Below are 21,165 nucleotides of genomic sequence, written 5' to 3'. Positions count from 1 at the left end.
GAGACCCTCATCCCCTTTGCCCCCCTTACGGAAAAGGGGACCAGTGTCTTTGCCTCCCCCTACGGAAAAGGGGACGAGGATCTTTGCCCCGCCCCCCTACGGAAAAGACCCTCGTCCCCTCTTCTGTAGGGAGGGGGGCGGCAAAGAACCCCATCCCCTTTTACGTAGGGAGGTCAAAGATCCTCGTCCCCTTTTCCGTAGGCAGGGCAAAGACCCTCGTCCCCTCTTCTGTAGGTGGGGGGGGGGGGGCAAAGAACCCAGTCCCCTTTTCCGTAGGGAGGTCAAAGATCCTCGTCCCCTTTTCCGTAGGAAGGCAAAGACCCTCGTCCCCTTTTCCGTAGGAAGGCAAAGACCCTCGTCCCCTTTTCCGTAGGGGGGGGGCAAAGACCCTCGTCCCCTTTTCCGTAGGGGGGGGCAAAGACCCTCGTCCCCTTTTCTGTAGGGAGGCAAAGACCCTCGTCCCCTTTTCCGTAGGGAGGCAAAGACCCTCGTCCCCTTTTCCGTAGGGAGGCAAAGACCGCGTAATAGTTTTCTGAAATTGCAGTGCCTATTTAAGACTTTGGGGCGACACAACACGAGCGTTCTGACTTTGGCTTCTATTAATGGCACTGTACAGTATTTGGTATTCCACATCTTATTTATCACATGGATGTATCTGTCTTTGCGCTTTTTCTAAATAAAATTATTTTTGCTTCTACCTCTTGAGGGTACAGGAAGGTAACAGGTGAATTATGCCGCCACCATCCTCTGAAATGACATCTTATTACTAATACAGTCATTACTGTTTTCGTTCTTCCAGACCCGGAGAGCCTGATGCAAGCCTTAGAAGACCTGGATTATTTGGCTGCACTTGACAATGATGGAAATCTTTCTGAATTCGGAATCATTATGTCTGAATTTCCACTGGATCCGCAGCTGTCAAAATCTATTTTAGCCGCCTGCGAGTTTGATTGTGTGGATGAGATGCTGACGCTGACTGCCATGGTGACAGGTATTGTGCAGGCAAAAACAATGGTCTCCGCGATAGACGGGGGGGCTCCCTGCTCCGAGCGCGGCGGTGTGTCTGATCCCGCCATGTGCCTGTCAGGGAATAAGCAAACGCAGCCCCCTTTCAACGTTTTTATGCACGTGAAAGGAGCGTTACCACGAAATGCAAAAAAATAAAATAAAAGTTTTATTAGGACAGATGATATCGGCAAAATAGAAAAAAAAATGCCCGGAAATCTCTGAGAGCAAAACCCTTATGTAAATGTGATTGCATCACGAGCTGTAGCTTTTATTGGTACCATTTTGGGGTACTTCCAACACTTTGATCACTTTTAGTGGGGATGCGAGATGAACAAAAAAAAAAGTCAATTTTAGAAATTTATTTTTTACGCTTTTTTTTTTTTTTGTAAGGGTGTCTTCATTTTATAATTTCTTTGTTTTGTTTTTTTTTAAAGCACAGTTATACCAAATATGTTTGTTTTTTGTTTTCTTTTATCTTTGGACTGGGAAAAGTGTGATTCAAACTTTATTTTTTTTTTTTCGGAATTATTTTAATATTTTTACAACTTTTTTTTTTTTTAATGGGACTTGAACCTGAGATCGCTTGTACTATATATTACAGTACACTACCTCAGTATTGCGTTTGTATAGTGAAAATGACTACCGCCTAAGAAGCCCAGCTGTATGCTAGGAAGGAGTTAAATCGAGTTTTTGTGTTTTAAACCTATATATTAAAAAATATTGATATTTATTTATTTTTTTATTCATATTTTCTCTAGCTACTAAACTTAAAGGGAAACCTGTCGGCCCGTTTTTGTAACCTGAATATATAACCTTCTTTTTTTGTAATCCTTGCTTCCATTCCAAAGTAATCAGTTATTCAATTTTTATGCAAATGAGGAGCAAGGGGCATGGCCATGCACTTGCTGATTTCCATCTTTACCTGTCAGAAGTTTGCTTTGATCTGTAAAAGATCCTTCTGGTCAGTAAGAAAGTGCGTTGGCTCCGATAAATCATTTATATTCTGGGGATCTGGAATATTTAGGGCCTTTTTTTCTTCTGTCCGGGCAGATTGTATCCATATGGATCGCCGGCCGTGTGAATATACGGGAAGAAATATCCTTATTACTATACATTGCAAGAGATACCAGAAGGACCCTCAGCGGTGTACTAACTTTTTACCGACCAGATGGATGCCACATAAATTGATTTTAATGCTAATTCTCTGTAATAATTTGAACCTATTTTACGTGCACTCTTCATTTCCCTCCTTTTTTCACAAATTATGTTATTTTAAAAAATGTCCCTGGCACAGCAATTTTTCCCCCCTGTATTATCTGTGTTGTATATGGCATCTGCGTAGTAAATGTGCGGAGAAATCTCATAGGCTAGTATAGTTTCCAGTAAGTAATGGGGTACACAAGAGACCAGGAGAATGGCGGGGGTGGCACAAATAGAGCCTCTTCTGTCGCTGTCCGCAGAGAAGCTTGCTCTTACTACTCTGTCCTAATCTATACAGTAAAGCTGAAGAAATCAGGAAATTTCAACCTAGACAGACTGTGGTGGTCAGTAAGAAAGCTGCAATAAATAAATTAATGGATTGTGGCTCGGACTCAACAGTTTACACCATTACTTGACATTTGTTTTAATTTTCAATTCCAAGCTCCAAACTGTTTCTTAGATTCAGTCTCCGAAGCTGATGTCACCAAGCAAACCAACAGAAGAAAGTTTTTGCACCCTGCAGGAGATCACTTCACTCTTCTAAACCTCTACAGAGACTATGAACAGATGAAGACCAGCAATGCCAGTCAGTGTGAGTGCCATACATTCTTTGTTTGGGCAACCTTATTCTGCAGTAGAAGTATGGACTAGGGCCAAGGGTCTTCTAACCCAAACTCTTATGAGGCTGTTGAGTTTAGGATCAGGAGACCGTTGCCGGTCCACACTGACTGTAAAATATGGATGTGTGAAACCGGCCTTTACCCTCGCTGCTCAGAACGATGGTCAGACGGCTTCCATTCTCCCGATAGATGATGATCCTACCTATATTGGCATATCCAAAAACAGCTGATAACCTGTCCCTGAAACTCCCACCTTGGGCGCCAAACTGTTGGGATCTCCACAGGGAAAATAGCACATTTCAAGGTGCCAATTGAAATAAAAGAAATATCTTGCAACCTGGTTTGCTGAAAAGGGAGAAAGTTGAGGCAAATTCACATGATTTGGTGCAGATTCTGCTGCAGCGGAGAATAATTTGCTTTTGTGCTCACACCTCAAGATTTCAAATGGTTGGAGATTTTGGTGTAGTAGATTACAAAGGACTCTTGCATCAGTGGAGCCAAGTGGTTATAAAATCTTTAATTCAGTTGCCTCTTTCCTTGAGCAGATGACATCGAGAGCTGGTGCCAGGATCACCTGCTGAACTACACGGCGCTGGAGATGGCATGTGTCATACGATCAGAGCTGCTGGATATCATGAAGAGGATTGAGCTCCCGGTGTCTGAACCGGCGTTTGGATCCGATGAAAATATCTTGAACATAAAGAAATCTCTGCTGTCTGGATACTTCATGCAAGTAAGCAAAAAAATGTGTCACACCAATCATTAAAAGGGGTTGTCACTACTGGCCAATCCCTCCAATACACCCCCAATGACCTTGCACCCCACAGTACACTGTGAGCGGAACGGCACAGCTGCTGGTGGTGATAGCAGCTGATCAGTAGGGGGCCGGGTGTCCGATCCCCACAGATCTTATATTGTTGACCTAGCCTCATCAAGAATTAAAGAACTGGATAACCACTCTAAGGGCAATTGCTGTTAATTACTTTGTCCCAAACGGTCTTGCCATCCCTTTACCTTGATAATGACTAGGCACACCATAAGTTTAGAGCAAGATCTTTAACCCCACTGCCGTGAACAATGCCACAAGCAAAAGGCTCTTGCAATCTAGGAGGAGCAGGTCCGTGTCTGATAGATGGGAAAACTGGAGGAAGAAGATGGAAGCGGTTTATTATCACGTCTGTCTTTTCTCTTCCCAGCTAAACAGCGCTCAGTGAGAGCTGTGCGGCACTCAGAAGCATCAGCACCTCCGATGCTTTTCTAAGACTTGGCGATCACATTATTTTACTTCCACAAAAATCAAATTATATAAATTAAGTTAGTTTATATGGAACCTAAAACTAAAAAATTAAAGGGGTATTCCCATCTCCAAGTTCCTATCCCAATATGTAGTAGGTGTAATAATAATAATATTAGCAAATACCTTCAATTAGAAATTTAGTATAGTTTTTTGGATTCATTACGTCTCTTTACTCATGTGCAGGCATTGCAGGACCTTAGGTATCCATGGTTACAACCACTAGCAACTAGCTAACTAACTCACTATATCAGTGGACGTAACCATGGATACTTAAGGTCCTGCAATATATTGGATATATTTGCTAATATTATTATTATTATTACACCTTTTTATTGGGATAGGATCTTGGAGATGGGAATACCCCTTTAACTCTGCAAATAAAGTGGTTGGGAGTGTTACGGTGCAGCAGGTGATCTGTGGGTAGACTTAATAAGCGCCGGTGGTTATTTTGATTTTTTTTTTTTTATAAGAAAATTAACTCAATTTGTCCTGCATGAAACAAACCCTCATGGTGCTAAGTCAGTAAATAAAAATATGGCTACTAAAAAGAAGGGAGGGAAAAAATGGAAAGAAATTAAAAGCTGGTATTTAAGACCATTTCAGGCCTGCTCACTAAGAGTTAGATATTCAATGTTATTGTAAGGGATTTGATGAAGGGGCAGATTGCCGTACCAAGAGCTAGCTTTGTTAGAGGTTCTAATTTCTTGTGTCCCCATTCTGGCCTTCATATATACACATCCATACAATTTATCACCTAATCAGTTTGTGATAAATGTAAAAAAAAATACTGCAGCCACCACTAGGGGGCGCTTGCTGTAAGAAACATTTGAGGGTTTATCCCGCCTGAACCATGGGAGTAACCGCTTTTAGGCCCCGGCCACCCGAAGTTGGGGAAACTGTCCCAAGTGCAGCTGCATTATCCAAAAAGTGAAAGACCAATAAAAATGAACAGGAGATACGGAAATAGCGCAGCATTGTGGGCAACTCAGGAATTACACCAACAGCATTATTCAGTTTGCTACATTGTAACTCCCCTTAATTTCTAGGGGTGTAATGCAAAACAATATAACGTATCTGCACTTGGCTGTTTTGTAACCTCGCTTGTATTGGCCGGGGCCCTATATGCAATTTTTTCTAATTGCGGCTTTGAAAGTCAGACATGGAAATTATCGTTTAACTCTGCATTCTGGAGATCTGGAGCTTTGAAAGGTAAAAAAAATATATTTTTTAGTAGATGATTTTGGATTTATTTAGATTTAAAAAAAAAAAAAAAAAAAGGTTTAAAAGAGGATCACAAGACAACTTCTCATAAGCTTAAAGTGAAAATTAAATCTGCAGGAGCACAGCGCTCCCCAGCCTCCATGCTTCCTGCTTGCCGGGGGAGGCCAGTGTGCTCCTGATGATTGACATTTCAGGCTACTGGTGCAAACTGTGTTGTCTCTGATGCTGTAAGCAGACACCGCTTTGCCTCTGTGACATTAAAGGAGCGCACCGATCCAGAAAGCTTCATTTATCTCATCGTTCTTCAGAATGGAGAGGATTTTTACTAAGGAGGTAAATTGCAAAGTTGCTTGTTCCTCCAATTCGGCCCTTTGAATATGATGAAACAACCCCTTTAATTTACAGTAAACCCCTTTAAATGTGAACAAATGAAGGGCATCACATACGAATATTTGTACTTTCTTTCTAGATTGCGCGAGATGTCGATGGCTTAGGGAACTACATCATGCTGACACATAAACAAGTGGGCCAGCTACATCCAGATTCTGGCTACTGCCTCAACCACAACGTTCCCGAGTGGATCCTGTTCCATGAATTCAGCGTAGCCGATAGAAGCTGTATCCGGATCGCCTCCGAAATCTCCCCAGATCTGTACGGTTCTCATCATACACTCAAATTATTATTGAATGTCATTTTAAGGCAAAATGTTTTAATCACCGGAGATCATTTAAAAATTATATTAAAAGGGCTGGTCTGGGATTTTTTTTTTTTTTTTTAAATGCTGAAGGGCGAGAAATGGTATAAAGTAATAATAATAATAAAAATACAGTACTTTCCTCTACAGACCTCAGCTGCTCTAGCGCCATCAGTCCTGTAGCAATGGTGTCATGTTCATCATTCATATGAATCATTGGCGTCAGCGTTGACGCTGGGAAAGTTCTGCACGTCACCATCGGGGGCAGCAATATTTTTCTTCCGCTTTATTTTAATACCATTTCCCACCTTTTGCCCAATTTTGAAAAACTTCAGCTATTTCAATAGTAAGCCTCTACAAGCTCAACTGTGCGCCCCCTGCTGGTTGCAGCAATAATGTTTTTAGATCTTTGAATTTATTTACCACTTAATCAGAAAATATATTTATATATAAGGATGAAAGAAAAATAATGTATATTTAAATTATATTTTTGCTTAAGGTGTGTGTGTGTGTGTGTGTGTGTGTGTGTGTGTGTGTGTGTGTGTATGTATGTATGTATGTATATATATATATATATATATATATATATATATATATATATATATATATATATATATATATATATATATATATATATATATATGTGTGTGTGTATACACACACACACACTTTTTCCTCCTGATTAAATTTTTTTCTATAGGAAAAAAAAAAAATGTATATACTATATCTTAAAACAAATATAAATTATATTTAAATATAAATTATATTTTGTTGATAGATGGGGATATATAGATATATATATGTGTGTGTGTTTTTAATATTTTTTGCAGGAAAAAAAATATATTTTTAAGAGATTATATAGAATTTCTATTTTTTTTTCTTAAGATACAATATATATTTATATAATGAACTATAGATATGTATTTTATATATTAGTGTTTTTTTTTAAGATGGATATCTATACCTGATTTTCAAGGATGCAGAAGATATTTAGATGTTCCTTTTTGGCGTGATCTTGTGCGCATACGTTGCAGGTCGCGTGCCTCCTATATCGGTTTATCCCCTCGCCGCCGGTGTACAGTGCATTTATATATAAAGTAATAACATTTCATTTCCTCTGTTGTTTGAACTAGGACAGACAGGGAAACGGGAATGAAACGCTCCTCGCTTTTTGCGATCTCAATAAAATACAGATTATCCTGCTGCTACTGCAGCCAGTGACATCTCTCTCCAGCGCGGGGGAAGCGGAAACCTCTGCGGTTTTTTTTTTATGTTCTCCGGCCGCCCCCACACTTTTTTTTTTCTCCCGCTTTTATTCTTTTGTGCTAAGGATTCAGTAGGAATGAGCTTTTTCATTGATGTAAAATGCAGCTCTCCAAGTCTCCGGGGGTAGAAAGTCTGCATATTAATCTGAAAAATCCACTGTGAATCTTTTTTGAAAGGGGCAATAGTAGAAAAGATGAAAGCCTCGAGTTAGACGGTATGGCGTCATTACCACAGCAGGATTAATACTATTATTTTATTTTCCTTTCTTGTGTAGGTTTATGCAGTTGGCACCACAATATTATTTCAGCAATCTGCCCCCTAGTGAGAGCAAAGAGCTATTACACAAGGCATTAGACTCGGCAGCTACTATCCCTCCCTCTCCGGATCCTGAAGATGACGAAGAGACCGACGACGAAGAGCAAAATGCTCCGGAACAAAGATGTAATATACAATGATCCCCACCTGCCTGATAAAAAAGGCGTCACACAAGTGCAATAGGAGCTGGAAAGAGACTTTAATGAACTGTGAATTTGTTACAGCTTTCACTTTTTTTTTTTTTGTATATTTTGTTTTCCGTTCTATATTTGTCATGGTAAAATAGTAATAAAATATAAATTCCATTCCTGAAATGCTACTCAGTCTTCTAGGACCAAGAAGGAGCCGGCGAAACCCAGTTATTTACCAATACAAAAAGTTGAAAATTGATCTGGACAGCGGCCACTAGAGGGCAGCAGATCTCATCTACACAGACAGATACTCCTTGAACTTCTCCATGATGGAATTCATTCTGTCCGCAGGGACCAACATGACCGTCCTCAGGGGTTTCATGGGCACGTCGTCAAAGGACCACTTTCCTGACAACTGGGTGTCGCACTCTCCCTGCACCGAGTAGTTGAATTTCAAGGTTGCATTCTGAAAAAGGAAAAGAAGTTTTGAGGCATACGAGTACAGGATTAGAACAACATGGCTTCTTTTTCCAGAAACGACACCACCCCTGGGCAAGGAGTTGTGTCTGATATGGCAGTTAGACTCTATTAAGGTGAACGAGGCTGTGCTTTCCTTCAAAAACAGCACCACACTTGTCCAGTGGTCGGGTGTGGTATTGCAGTTTTTTTTTGTTGTAATTCTGTCCATCAGAATTGAGCAAAATGATTTACAAGAAGCTGGTCCAAAGCCGCCGGATCAGCTTTTTACCTGACCTGTCCATGTTACGCTACAATGACGACAAGGTGCAGGACCTACTAGTGTATGGTAGATGCTGGTCCCACCGATGGCCCCTGGATCTGTCTCGCCTCTCTATGGAGAGAGAATTCACATACAAACTCATGGAAGTTCTGATCATCCCTCTGACGCGCCCCTGGGCCTGTGTCGCGCTGCGTTGCGCACGCGGGAGCTTACCCGGAGCCGGATCTGTTGAGGGTTGTAGTCTCGTGGCGGTGACCCGGTCCGTGCCCAGGGAGTCAGACTAAGTGGCGCTGTATTAGCGGTAGATGTTGGACGACTACGCCACCCGTTGAATGCAGCGAAGGAGCTGCCGCTGCAGGGCAGACCGCTGAGGCCGGTGGTAGGATTGTGCAGCGTGATAGTATCACCCCCAACGGGAGGGGTATGGCCTCAGGGCAGCCGACGTGGATGATGGGGGTAGCAGGAACCACTCAGAGACGGTACGGTGTAGTTCAGGGTCTTTACTGGTGACAACGATAGACCCTCCCAGAGTACTGGCTAGCGATTGGGGCCTGGTCAGTCCTTGAGCAGATGGGATCTCCCCTGGCCAGGCGGAGTTGTAGGCCTCCCAAACTGACTGTACTCTTCTGGCTACCTTGCTAGAGGCGGGTATAAGTAGCCCACGTCCCTGAGTGTACCGTGTGGTGCTCACCCGTATGGCTGGTGACTTGGGGCCTTCTAGTAGCTTCCGCTCCACGACGGCGGTGCTGGTCCCATGCGTGTGACCGTGCCTTCGGGTTTCTTGGCCAGAGGACCTGAAATCCCCTGCCTGACGGATTCTGCTGCTGGGTAGGAGTTAGTCCCCACAGCCTCGGACTCCGGGTCCGGTAAGAAATCTTCTCAGTCAGGGCGAGCTCTGCAGCTGTCAGCCCCTGACTCTTTGTAACACTGCTCCCACAGAGCTCCTGTTGTTTCTTCCTATGCTGCCTCTCTTCTCTACTTCTGGCATGGCCCAGGAGCTGGGCCCAGCCGGGGCCACAGCTCCCTGTCAGCCCTCCTGGCTGAACTCTCCCTCTGAACTCTCTAACCCTGCCTCAGCCCCAGGTTTATATAGGGGAAGTCCTTCCCCTCCCAGGACTGGGCAGGAGGTGTGGCATGCATAGGATTCCTGACCAAGAGACCTCCCACCTGCTCTCAGACATAACATTGCTGTTACTGTGGAAACCAGACCCCTGGGGTGCCACATTCCCCCCTAGTGAAATTTAGTACTCCGGGACTAAACATATTTTAGAAAAACATAACAAGATATAACAATAACAATACAATAAAGAAACACATAAAGGTGGTCACGGCATGTCCGTAACCGGGTGCAGTCTTTGAAGAAAAGCAAGGTGTCCATTTCACCAAAACAGGGAGACGTAACCAGGTAGGGGTCTGTCCTGCCCCGAGTCCTTAACAGTCTTTAGTCCATTCCTAGGTTACGCTCCAACTATGTACAAGGATTCCCGGTAAATCCACCAAAGACTCCCATAAATTACTAGAAACACATAATTATTTACAGGATATGGCCGCTCTCAGTCCTCGGCCAGTGGGGATAAGGAATGGCTGCTCACAGTCCTCAGCCTGGTAAGGGATAGGGGATGGCTGCTCACAGTCCTCAGCCTGGTAAGGGATAGGGACACACAGGGAACAATTCACTAATCCCAACGGGGACCATATTTTAATTAGCAGCAGTCCTTGTACCCTTACGGGTAACTATTTACAGCTCTTTATTCACGCTACTTCCCTTCAGTAGCTATGTCCTCTTTGTGCTCCCTCTTGAGGGTAGTCCTCAGACCCGTCCGGGTCCTCTTGGCTTTCCTCGTATTGGTAGTACTGCAGCTCCTCCTCGGTTAGCTGGGTTAGTATCTCTGCGACAGTCCTCCTCCCAGGTGGCCAGGACTTTACCCCCCTTTGGGCTGCCCCGGTTAATTGGGCCACCAGGATGCTCACTTTTTGCTCTTCTGTGAGGGGGTACACCTGGAAGAGGCTATCCAGCTTTTCACTAAAGTCATGCAGGGTATGTGACTCCCCTGAGTACTGGGGTAGCCAGGCTGCCCCCGGGATATAGGGCATGGTGAAAGGCATGACCGCAACAGCGGTGGCGCTGGCAGGGGTTGAAGCGGTGAAGCTCTCCTCCGTATCAGACATCCTTCTCCCCCCTAGTGGACCGTGGCCTACCTTGCGATGATCCTCTTCCGTAGGCCGCGGCTCCGCAGTGGATCGTCAGGGTTGAGGACCTTCCGTCGCGCTCCTGTGACGTCGGCGTCTGCTGGGCTCCTTCCAGGACCTTACGCAACGTCCGGACGTGAGGCGGGACTTCAGGTCTCGCGCGCTTTCGGAGTCCACGCCCCTCTTCTTCCCGCGCGGCGTCCTCAGGATGGCGTCCAATGGCGGGAAAACTCCACGTATGGCGGGAAGAAGGCCGAAGATGGCGCCGGATGGCGGGAAAACTCCACCGATGGCAGGAAGGAAGCGGAAGATGGCGCCGGATGGCGGGAATCTTCACCACAGGTAAGTTTGAACAGTCTTTTTCAGGCACGCAGTACCCGGTGGTTGCGGGCACGAAATCCTGCCGACTACGCCAAAAGTTGACGCACCCCTGGGCCTGTGTCGCGCAGCGTTGCGCACGCGGGAGCTTACCCGGAGCCGGATCTGTTGAGGGTTGTAGTCTCGTGGCGGTGACCCGGTCCGTGCCCAGGGAGTCAGACTAAGTGGCGCTGTATTAGCGGTAGATGTTGGACGACTACGCCACCCGTTGAATGCAGCGAAGGAGCTGCCGCTGCAGGGCAGACCGCTGAGGCCGGTGGTAGGATTGTGCAGCGTGATAGTATCACCCCCAACGGGAGGGGTATGGCCTCAGGGCAGCCGACGTGGATGATGGGGGTAGCAGGAACCACTCAGAGACGGTACGGTGTAGTTCAGGGTCTTTACTGGTGACAACGATAGACCCTCCCGGAGTACTGGCTAGCGATTGGGGCCTGGTCAGTCCTTGAGCAGATGGGATCTCCCCTGGCCAGGCGGAGTTGTAGGCCTCCCAAACTGACTGTACTCTTCTGGCTACCTTGCTAGAGGCGGGTATAAGTAGCCCACGTCCCTGAGTGTACCGTGTGGTGCTCACCCGTATGGCTGGTGACTTGGGGCCTTCTAGTAGCTTCCGCTCCACGACGGCGGTGCTGGTCCCATGCGTGTGACCGTGCCTTCGGGTTTCTTGGCCAGAGGACCTGAAATCCCCTGCCTGACGGATTCTGCTGCTGGGTAGGAGTTAGTCCCCACAGCCTCGGACTCCGGGTCCGGTAAGAAATCTTCTCAGTCAGGGCGAGCTCTGCAGCTGTCAGCCCCTGACTCTTTGTAACACTGCTCCCACAGAGCTCCTGTTGTTTCTTCCTATGCTGCCTCTCTTCTCTACTTCTGGCATGGCCCAGGAGCTGGGCCCAGCCGGGGCCACAGCTCCCTGTCAGCCCTCCTGGCTGAACTCTCCCTCTGAACTCTCTAACCCTGCCTCAGCCCCAGGTTTATATAGGGGAAGTCCTTCCCCTCCCAGGACTGGGCAGGAGGTGTGGCATGCATAGGATTCCTGACCAAGAGACCTCCCACCTGCTCTCAGACATAACATTGCTGTTACTGTGGAAACCAGACCCCTGGGGTGCCACACCTCCACTGACAGTGATGCGAGTCGGGGCATCTGCTGTACACTTATGGCATATCCTGCAGATATGACAAATGTACGAGATGGGAATACCCCTTTAATTTTGAGGTTTCTGTGACACCAGTGCCCCTGTACGGAGTTAGCTAAACTTTCTCTATATAAATCCAAGAGGAGGAAAGTTGGACCGCACTGATCTAACAATTACACAGTTACACTCCAGAAGGTTCAACGGTTTATTGTAGTGTAATTTTTTGCCAAAAACAGACTAAGCATCTCCAACATTATTAAAAAGCCAGATATGGAATGGATGCAAACATTTTTTTTTTTTCATTGGGAGATGTCTATCAGCTTTTGCCAGCACTATAGGTGCTGGAACTACCTTTCCACTCGCTTCCCAGAGTTGCTCCTGGCATTGTATGCAATTCAACAGACAAAAAAGAGCAGAGACAAAGTCCCATCCCCACTTCCTCTAATCTGTCTCTTCTGCTTTGATCTCATTACACCAGACAACAGGCAGTGGATTCAAAACTTTTTTTTTTCCAGTAGGGGGTGCCTCTATCAACGTTTGCCAGAACTATAGGTGCTGGAACTACCTTTCCATTCACTCCCCAAAATTGCTACTGCCACTGTATGCAATTTGACAGACAAAAGAACAGAGAGACACTTCCTTTGGAGATGCAAAGCAACGTCCCCACTTCCTTTAGAGCTATAAAGCCACGCCCCCACTTCCTTTAGAGCTATAAAGCCACGCCCCCACTTCCTTTAGAGCTATATAGCCACGCCCCCACTTCCTTTAGAGCTATAAAGCCACGCCCCCACTTACCTTAGATACACAAAGCCCCGCCCCCACTTACCTTAGATACACAAAGCCCCGCCCCCCACTTCACGTAATCTATCTCTGCATTTTTGCTCGGATTACACCTGACAACAGGCAGTGGGCAGCAAGTTGCACAGACAAGATATACCTAGTAGCTGGAGTGGGGTGATTTTTAGTTGGGGGAGGAGGGTAAGAGTTGTTTTAATAAAGAGGGAAGGCATGAAAAGACCTATGAAAACCTCCAATAAAGGGAGTATCAGCCATGACATCTCCAGTGAGTTAACATGGTAAATGATTTTGACTAAGTACTAGATTGGACTACGGCTATTGGCCCTTTGGCTTTTCATATAATGGGACGATCAGTTCATCTGCCGCCATGTAATACTACTTTTCCCCTATAGTGGCCACTGCAGAGCAAACGTGTGGCCAGATGCAATAAAAAGTGTTGCGTCCCTTTAATAGTTTTCCTTCCGTGGTCTGATAATCCGGCCCCAGTCTGGACCAGTCAGTGCTGGGATTGTTGCTGTACTATCTGCATTTCTCCGCTCTTGCAGATGATGGTTCTTCAGTCACAGATGTCTCAGCACACGAGTCTCTGCACGCTCCGGATGTAGCTGCTTAATGACGCGCATGACTGAGGGGCTCGCAGGTCGTTTAAATATATATTTTTAATTAAATGTAATTGAGCGTGGATCAGACGTACGAGGATCACGGGTGATACATGGACGCCGCTGCCGGGGAACATATTTTATGACCATATTAAAACCTAATTAAGCGGCATGGAAAGGTGGGGGCGGGAGAAGTAATGAACATGTGACGAGTCCATTAACCTGTTCTGGCACTTTAACGGATCTAACATATTAATATGTAAGTTTGGGTCCCTTCCTTGGCTAATGCATTGGGTGTAACCTTTGCATTAACATTTGCCCTGTTAATATAAACAGGCTGGAAATTCTGTCCTAATTAATCTCTTAAGGTTCGGATCACACATGGCGGCAGCGGAACAGCATGCCGTATAGCCGGGAGCGGCATACATATAGGTGAAGCATATGGCTTCTAGGGGCTGCACCTTATACCTGGTGCTTAGACTTGCCAGTTGGCAGTAAACAAGGCAGACTACCTCCGCACCGCCTGCCTTGTCCGAGCTGAATGATCATGTTATTGCCTGCAGTTACCACTAGAGGGAGTTCACTGTATATAGTTTACACACAGAACTTAATAGTAATAACAAAAAGTGTATACAGTAAGTGACCCCTAGTGGTGGCTGCAGGCAGCTTGTTTTTAAATGGTCGTCAGATCTAATTTTATCTGTAACAAATACAGATGTACTCACCTTCCTTAGGTTTAGCGCTGCCTCTCCGTCACTGCCCTGGTCTTTATTGATAATGATACCGCTGCAGCCAATCACTGGGCTCAGTGGCTCGTGCGGTCTACATCGGCAATACTGCTGAGCCCTCTTCTTACAGCTTGTCAACAAAGACCAGGGCCGCGGCAGAGAGGCAGCGCTGGAGAAAGGGAGGGCATGTATGGCTGAGCTTGTTATTTCCTATGCTGGCTTGCAGATTAATATCTTCGGGAAAAAACTGATCTAGATCCGCAACGTGTCAGATGTCAGGAAAAAATGTTTATGCCTCTTTGCAAAGCAACTGGTGAAATGTGCAACTGTCTTGCATCTTTTATCGTAATGATATCTGCTGGGAGAGGTCCGCTGTATATGGGAAAGTACCCTGAGAAAGCCGACAACCGCATGGGAGATACAATAGCCAACAATGGTTGTCACCCGGCTTTCCCAAGAACAGATATAACCAGAAAAATAAAACTTTGCTGTGCGGTCACAGGAACGATTGTGTTTTACCTCGTAGAAAAACTCTTCTTCTGCATTTGCGAACATCATTTCTTCCTTCCCTTGCGTTCCGGCTCCTCTGGGTTTCTTTTCTGCCTCCGTGAAGGTTTTACTTATGATGAGATAGTAATAACATTTCCCACAGGGCTTGTTGGTCCGCTGCGCCTCCGCCAGTTCTTTCCTGTTCAGGGGAGGTCAATTGGGAACAATTAGGGGAGGAGGACGTGGCAATAATTCACAAGACTACAAAATATTAAGTGCGAAGGAGGAAACGGCGGAACATAAAAGTATCAATGGGATATTTACTGTTCATCATAAAGAGACTGAACGGGGATACAAGATCCAGGAGGGAAACTCCGGAACTTCCCCAGAAACTTCACCCACTCAGCGAAAATCAATGGAGCCCAAAGTCCATTACGAGGGAGGCGAACGGGACCGAGACTATCACAGTCACTGCTCCTAGGAAAGCAAATTGACTGCCGGAGAAATCGCCAATGTCCAATCTGCTCTGTAAATACTTGCGGCCAGAACAGAGCAGCACCGGGAGGATTTAAAGGGACGCTGCTCTCTTCTTCTCCGGTGATTAAGTTTAAACCCTTAATATGTACAGTACAGACCAAAAGTTTGGACACACCTTCTCATTTAAAGATTTTTCTGTATTTTCATGACTTTGAAAATTGTACATTCACACTGAAGGCATCAAAACTATGAATTAGCACATGTGGAATTATATACTTAACAAAAAAGTGTGAAACAACTGAAAATATGTCTTATATTCTAGGTTCTTCAAAGTAGCCACCTTTTGCTTTGATGACTGCTTTGCACACTCTTGGCATTCTCTTGATGAGCTTCAAGAGGTAGTCACCGGAAATGGTCTTCCAACAATCTTGAAGGAGTTCCCAGAGATGCTTAGCACTTGTTGGCCCTTTTGCCTTCACTCTGCGGTCCAGCTCACCCCAAACCATCTCGATTGGGTTCAGGTCTGGTGACTGTGGAGGCCAGGTCATCTGGCGTAGCACCCCATCACTCTCGCCCTTGGTCAAATAGCCCTTACACAGCCTGGAGGTGTGTTTGGGGTCATTGTCCTGTTGAAAAATAAATGATGGTCCAACTAAACGCAAACCGGATGGAATAGCATGCCGCTGCAAGATGCTGTGGTGGCCATGCTGGTTCAGTATGCCATCAATTTTGAATAAATCCCCAACAGTGTCACCAGCAAAGCACCCCCACACCATCACACCTCCTCCTCCATGCTTCACGGTGGGAACCAGGCATGTAGAGTCCATCCGTTCACCTTTTCTGCGTCGCACAAAGACACGGTGGTTGGAACCAAAGATCTCAAATTTGGACTCCTCAGACCAAAGCACAGATTTCCACTGGTCTAATGTCCATTCCTTGTGTTCTTTAGCCCAAACAAGTCTCTTCTGCTTGTTGCCTGTCCTTAGCAGTGGTTTCCTAGCAGCTATTTTACCATGAAGGCCTGCTGCACAATGTCTCCTCTTAACAGTTGTTGTAGAGATGTGTCTGCTGCTAGAACTCTGTGTGGCATTGACCTGGTCTCTAATCTGAGCTGCTGTTAACCTGCGATTTCTGAGGCTGGTGACTCGGATAAACTTATCCTCAGAAGCAGAGGTGACTCTTGGTCTTCCTTTCCTGGGGCGGTGCTCATGTGAGACAGTTTCTTTGTAGCGCTTGATGGTTTTTGCAACTGCACTTGGGGACACTTTCAAAGTTTTACCAACTTTTCGGACTGAATGACCTTCATTTCTTAAAGTAATGATGGCCACTCGTTTTTCTTTAGTTAGCTGCTTTTTTCTTGCCATAATACAAATTCTAACAGTCTATTCAGTAGGACTATCAGCTGTGTATCCACCTGATTTCTGCACAACACAACTGATGGTCCCAACCCCATTTATAAGGCAAGAAATCCCACTTATTAAACCTGACAGGGCACACCTGTGAAGTGAAGACCATTTCCGGTGACTACCTCTTGAAGCTCATCAAGAGAATGCCAAGAGTGTGCAAAGCAGTCATCAAAGCAAAAGGTGGCTACTTTGAAGAACCTAGAATATAAGACATATTTTCAGTTGTTTCACACTTTTTTGTTAAGTATATAATTCCACATGTGTTAATTCATAGTTTTGATGCCTTCAGTGTGAATGTACAATTTTCAAAGTCATGAAAATACAGAAAAATCTTTAAATGAGAAGGTGTGTCCAAACTTTTGGTCTGTACTGTATATATAAGTATGAAGCAGCTTCAGATGTGTGTGCCAGCTGTATTATACAGACAGCACCTGCCTCTAGCGGCAGCGACAGGGGTTTGCTCCGATCTCTGCCGTTTAGTTATTCTGATGGCGACATATAATTGGCGTACTCCTGTCACCTCCATCTTGGTGCTCCTGCGAAGCCAAGTCACAGGTTGGATTTCATAGAAGACCAAGATACATGAAGTACTGCAGTAATAGTGCGAGCAATCGCAGGTTCAAATCCCATAGGGGGACTGAAAATATTGTAAAAAGTAGTTAACTTCCCCCCACCATCACCCAAAAAAAAGTTATATCTTAAAGTTTTACCTTTTACATTAAATAATGTATAGAAAAAAGGAAGAAAACGCCTGAATTGCAATTTTTTATCACATCGCCCCAAAAAACGTAATAAAGAAAAATAATTTATATGTTGCCCTGAATGGTAGCAATAAAAACTAGTTTGACCCAAGAACAAATCCTCACACAGCTCCATCAACAAAAAAATAAAGCTGCAGAGACTCACAGTACAGGCTTGAGCTGCCGCAGAGCCTCACAGTACAGGCCTGAGCTGCCGCAGAGCCTCACAGTACAGGCCTGAGCTGCCGCAGAGCCTCACAGTACAGGCCTGAGCTGCCGCAGAGCCTCACAGTACAGGCCTGAGCTGCCGCAGAGCCTCACAGTACAGGCCTGAGCTGCCGCAGAGCCTCACAGTACAGGCCTGAGCTGCCGCAGAGCCTCACAGTACAGGCCTGAGCTGCCGCAGAGCCTCACAGTACAGGCCTGAGCTGCCGCAGAGCCTCACAGTACAGGCCTGAGCTGCCGCAGAGCCTCACAGTACAGGCCTGAGCTGCCGCAGAGCCTCACAGTACAGGCCTGAGCTGCCGCAGAGCCTCACAGTACAGGCCTGAGCTGCCGCAGAGCCTCACAGTACAGGCCTGAGCTGCCGCAGAGCCTCACAGTACAGGCCTGAGCTGCCGCAGAGCCTCACAGTACAGGCCTGAGCTGCCGCAGAGCCTCACAGTACAGGCCTGAGCTGCCGCAGAGCCTCACAGTACAGGCCTGAGCTGCCGCAGAGCCTCACAGTACAGGCCTGAGCTGCCGCAGAGCCTCACAGTACAGGCCTGAGCTGCCGCAGAGCCTCACAGTACAGGCCTGAGCTGCCGCAGAGCCTCACAGTACAGGCCTGAGCTGCCGCAGAGCCTCACAGTACAGGCCTGAGCTGCCGCAGAGCCTCACAGTACAGGCCTGAGCTGCCGCAGAGCCTCACAGTACAGGCCTGAGCTGCCGCAGAGCCTCACAGTACAGGCCTGAGCTGCCGCAGAGCCTCACAGTACAGGCCTAAGCTGCCGCAGAGCCTCACAGTACAGGCCTGAGCTGCAGCAGAGCCTCACAGTACAGGCCTGAGCTGCTGCAGAGCCTCACAGTACAGGCCTGAGCTGCAGCAGAGCCTCACAGTACAGGCTTGAGCTGCAGCAGAGCCTCACAGTACAGGCCTGAGCTGCCGCAGAGCCTCACAGTACAGGCTTGAGCTGCAGCAGAGCCTCACAGTACAGGCTTGAGCTGCAGCAGAGCCTCACAGTACAGGCCTGAGCTGCCGCAGAGCCTCACAGTACAGGCCTGAGCTGCCGCAGAGCCTCACAGTACAGGCCTGAGCTGCCGCAGAGCCTCACAGTACAGGCCTGAGCTGCAGCAGAGCCTCACAGTACAGGCCTGAGCTGCTGCAGAGCCTCACAGTACAGGCCTGAGCTGCTGCAGAGCCTCACAGTACAGGCCTGAGCTGCTGCAGAGCCTCACAGTACAGGCCTGAGCTGCTGCAGAGCCTCACAGTACAGGCCTGAGCTGCTGCAGAGCCTCACAGTACAGGCCTGAGCGGCTGCAGAGCCTCACAGTACAGGCCTGAGCGGCTGCAGAACCTCACAGTACAGGCCTGAGCTGCTGCAGAGCCTCACAGTACAGGCCTGAGCTGCTGCAGAGCCTCACAGTACAGGCCTGAGCTGCTGCAGAGCCTCACAGTACAGGCCTGAGCTGCTGTAGGACCTCAGTTCAGGCCTGATTTGCTACAGAGCCTCATAGTACACTCGTACGCTGCTGCAGAGCCTCACAGTCCATGCCTCAGCTGCTGCAGAACCTCACAAGTACACATCTCAGCTGGAAGAACTTGAGACAAAAATGAAAATCATTAGATTTTTTGCCTGTTTTTGCAGAGGACTTGTAACAGAAAGAAAATTCATTTTTCCCACAAAATTGATATCATATTAAACAAGAAAACAGAGCACACAGAGCGCCGCTCATCTCTGACAGCTTCCTAATAAATTACAGGCAGCGAGCCGAGCGATTCCAGCAGCACTTACTGCGGTCACTAGGACTACGACCCCCAGCGTCTCTGGCTCATGGTGTCAATGAGCCATCCAGTCATTTTCTGATGCCCCCGGGGTCACTCCTCTACAAGATCTGTAATTAGCGACTTATGCCGCGCTCCCCCTGTATAAACTGATTAGATAATAGCACAGAACATTCGCTCCTCTCCGTCTGCAACACTTCGTCTTAAAGGGCCGGCGACCGTAATGTCAGCCATATAACAGGGACAGCAGTGGTTTCAGTCTCACGTATGTGTGTGAATGTGTGTGAACGTTTTCTGGATATATAGGAGGCAGGGAAAATAGTTTTTTAAAAAAACAAACATTAAGTCGCCTATGGAATAGCTGATAAAAACAATAGCCTGAAATTCCGAATTATGTCCCAAGAAATCAGACTCCGACGACTTATCTAATCTGTATCAGGCCCCTGCTTTTCTTTTACAGAAGCAAGCGCCATTTTTACCCTTGTTTAATCCCTTATAAATCAACATTACCTTCAGAGCTGCGTTAGGAGTTTTGCTCTGAAGCTCGATTTGTTGCAGAAGTTCCCGATCGTACGTTTTATTCTGTAGCGGGTGCAAAACCTCATTCAGATGAATAGGACCAGTCACAAAAAAAATCTGTGACATCTGGACATAGCCCATGCCTGGTAATCCAGAATATTGGATAATCTGGCATTTAGCAGGTCAGGTTGCAAAAATGGCAAAAGCTTTCTTTGAGTGCAACCTTGTATAAAAGTCTAACAAAAAAAAATTAATAAGAATCATTACTACTAATAATAATAATAAAACCAATGTAAAAAATATATTAAAAAAACTTTGTAAATATAACAAACAACTATAATAATAAAAAAATTAAAAATGCAAATAAAAATGTAAAAAAAATAAATAAATAATATCCATCTTGAAAGAAGAGAGAGATTGTGCAAGATGCGAATAAAATAGAAATAAATTACAATTGTTCCTTCTGAAACGGAGCACATATGGTCGCCGCTTATCACATCGGCTTCGTCGCGGCACCCATACAATTTCAGTCCAGACATTTACATAACATCTTTGATGCCAACTGAGGGGAAAAATGGATATAAAAAAATAAAAAAAATTAAAATGTTGAAAGGACGTCAGAAAATGAGACTTACTGCAGCTGCTGGTGCATGGGCAGAGCGATCTGCGCGGGGACGTTAATGAAGCGCTCGCTCAGGAGGAGTCCGACCGGCTTGCCGTTGTCATTTAGTATTTTCTCCCATTGTTGAACGGTGCTCTGCTCGCAGCTCTTCTCACAATGGCTCAGAATCAGATCTTTTATCTGCTCCGCACATGGGACATCCTAAAAAAACCCACATAATTGTGTATATGGTTACGATGCAATAATCGGCTCCTGATCGGTATCAAGACACAGGTGGAATCGAAATCAATACCTGCAAATCCTCCGCTCTAGTGCTGACCCCGTCTAATGCTCCACTCACATCCAGAGCTGAATTCACAGTTCTGCTGGATCTTTGCAGACAGATCCCCCTTCACTGTTCAGCTGCAATTTTATAATGCTATTTTATGCATTAGGCTACCGAGCTTTAACATACATCTCAGCTGCTGCAGAACCTCATAGTATACACGTCAGCTGCCGCAGAACCTCATAGGATACACATCAGCTGCCGCAGAACCCCATAGTATACACGTCAGCTGCCGCAGAACCTCATAGTATACAAGTCAGCTGCCGCAGAACCCCATAGTATACATGTCAGC

The 21,165-nt window shown here is 46.1% G+C and overlaps 2 protein-coding genes across 5 annotated transcripts in view; one reads left to right on the top strand and one right to left on the bottom strand.

Annotated features, from left to right (window-relative positions):
* DHX32 (DEAH-box helicase 32 (putative)) overlaps nucleotides 1–7,937 on the top strand; it is a 68,335-nt gene extending 60,398 nt beyond the window's left edge. For 2 of the 3 annotated variants that reach the window (XM_073685046.1, XM_073685045.1), the window contains 5 exons: nucleotides 800–991; nucleotides 2,651–2,800; nucleotides 3,374–3,561; nucleotides 5,816–5,997; nucleotides 7,581–7,937. In XM_073685046.1, the coding sequence (XP_073541147.1) occupies nucleotides 800–991; nucleotides 2,651–2,800; nucleotides 3,374–3,561; nucleotides 5,816–5,997; nucleotides 7,581–7,761 (893 nt within the window). In that variant the 3' untranslated portion in view covers nucleotides 7,762–7,937. The remainder of the gene's footprint in view (nucleotides 1–799; nucleotides 992–2,650; nucleotides 2,801–3,373; nucleotides 3,562–5,815; nucleotides 5,998–7,580) is intronic. The other variant, XM_073685047.1, reaches the window with a different exon arrangement.
* The window catches only part of BCCIP (BRCA2 and CDKN1A interacting protein), a 43,538-nt gene continuing 30,070 nt past the window's right edge, over nucleotides 7,698–21,165 (bottom strand). Inside the window, exons 8-10 of one of the 2 annotated variants that reach the window (XM_073685048.1) lie at nucleotides 20,562–20,749; nucleotides 14,831–14,999; nucleotides 7,698–8,218 (exon numbers count right to left, since the gene is read on the bottom strand). In XM_073685048.1, coding sequence (XP_073541149.1) covers nucleotides 8,048–8,218; nucleotides 14,831–14,999; nucleotides 20,562–20,749 — 528 coding nt within the window. In that variant the 3' untranslated portion in view covers nucleotides 7,698–8,047. The remainder of the gene's footprint in view (nucleotides 8,219–14,830; nucleotides 15,000–20,561; nucleotides 20,750–21,165) is intronic. The other variant, XM_073685049.1, reaches the window with a different exon arrangement.

This window comes from Phyllobates terribilis, unplaced genomic scaffold (assembly GCF_046119375.1).
Source record: "Phyllobates terribilis strain yellow unplaced genomic scaffold, ASM4611937v1 Scaffold_5__5_contigs__length_657084704, whole genome shotgun sequence".
Lineage (NCBI taxonomy): Eukaryota > Metazoa > Chordata > Amphibia > Anura > Dendrobatidae > Phyllobates > Phyllobates terribilis.
The sequence above is the reverse complement of the archived record's forward strand: the minus strand, read 5'-3'. Positions and strand labels throughout refer to the sequence as shown.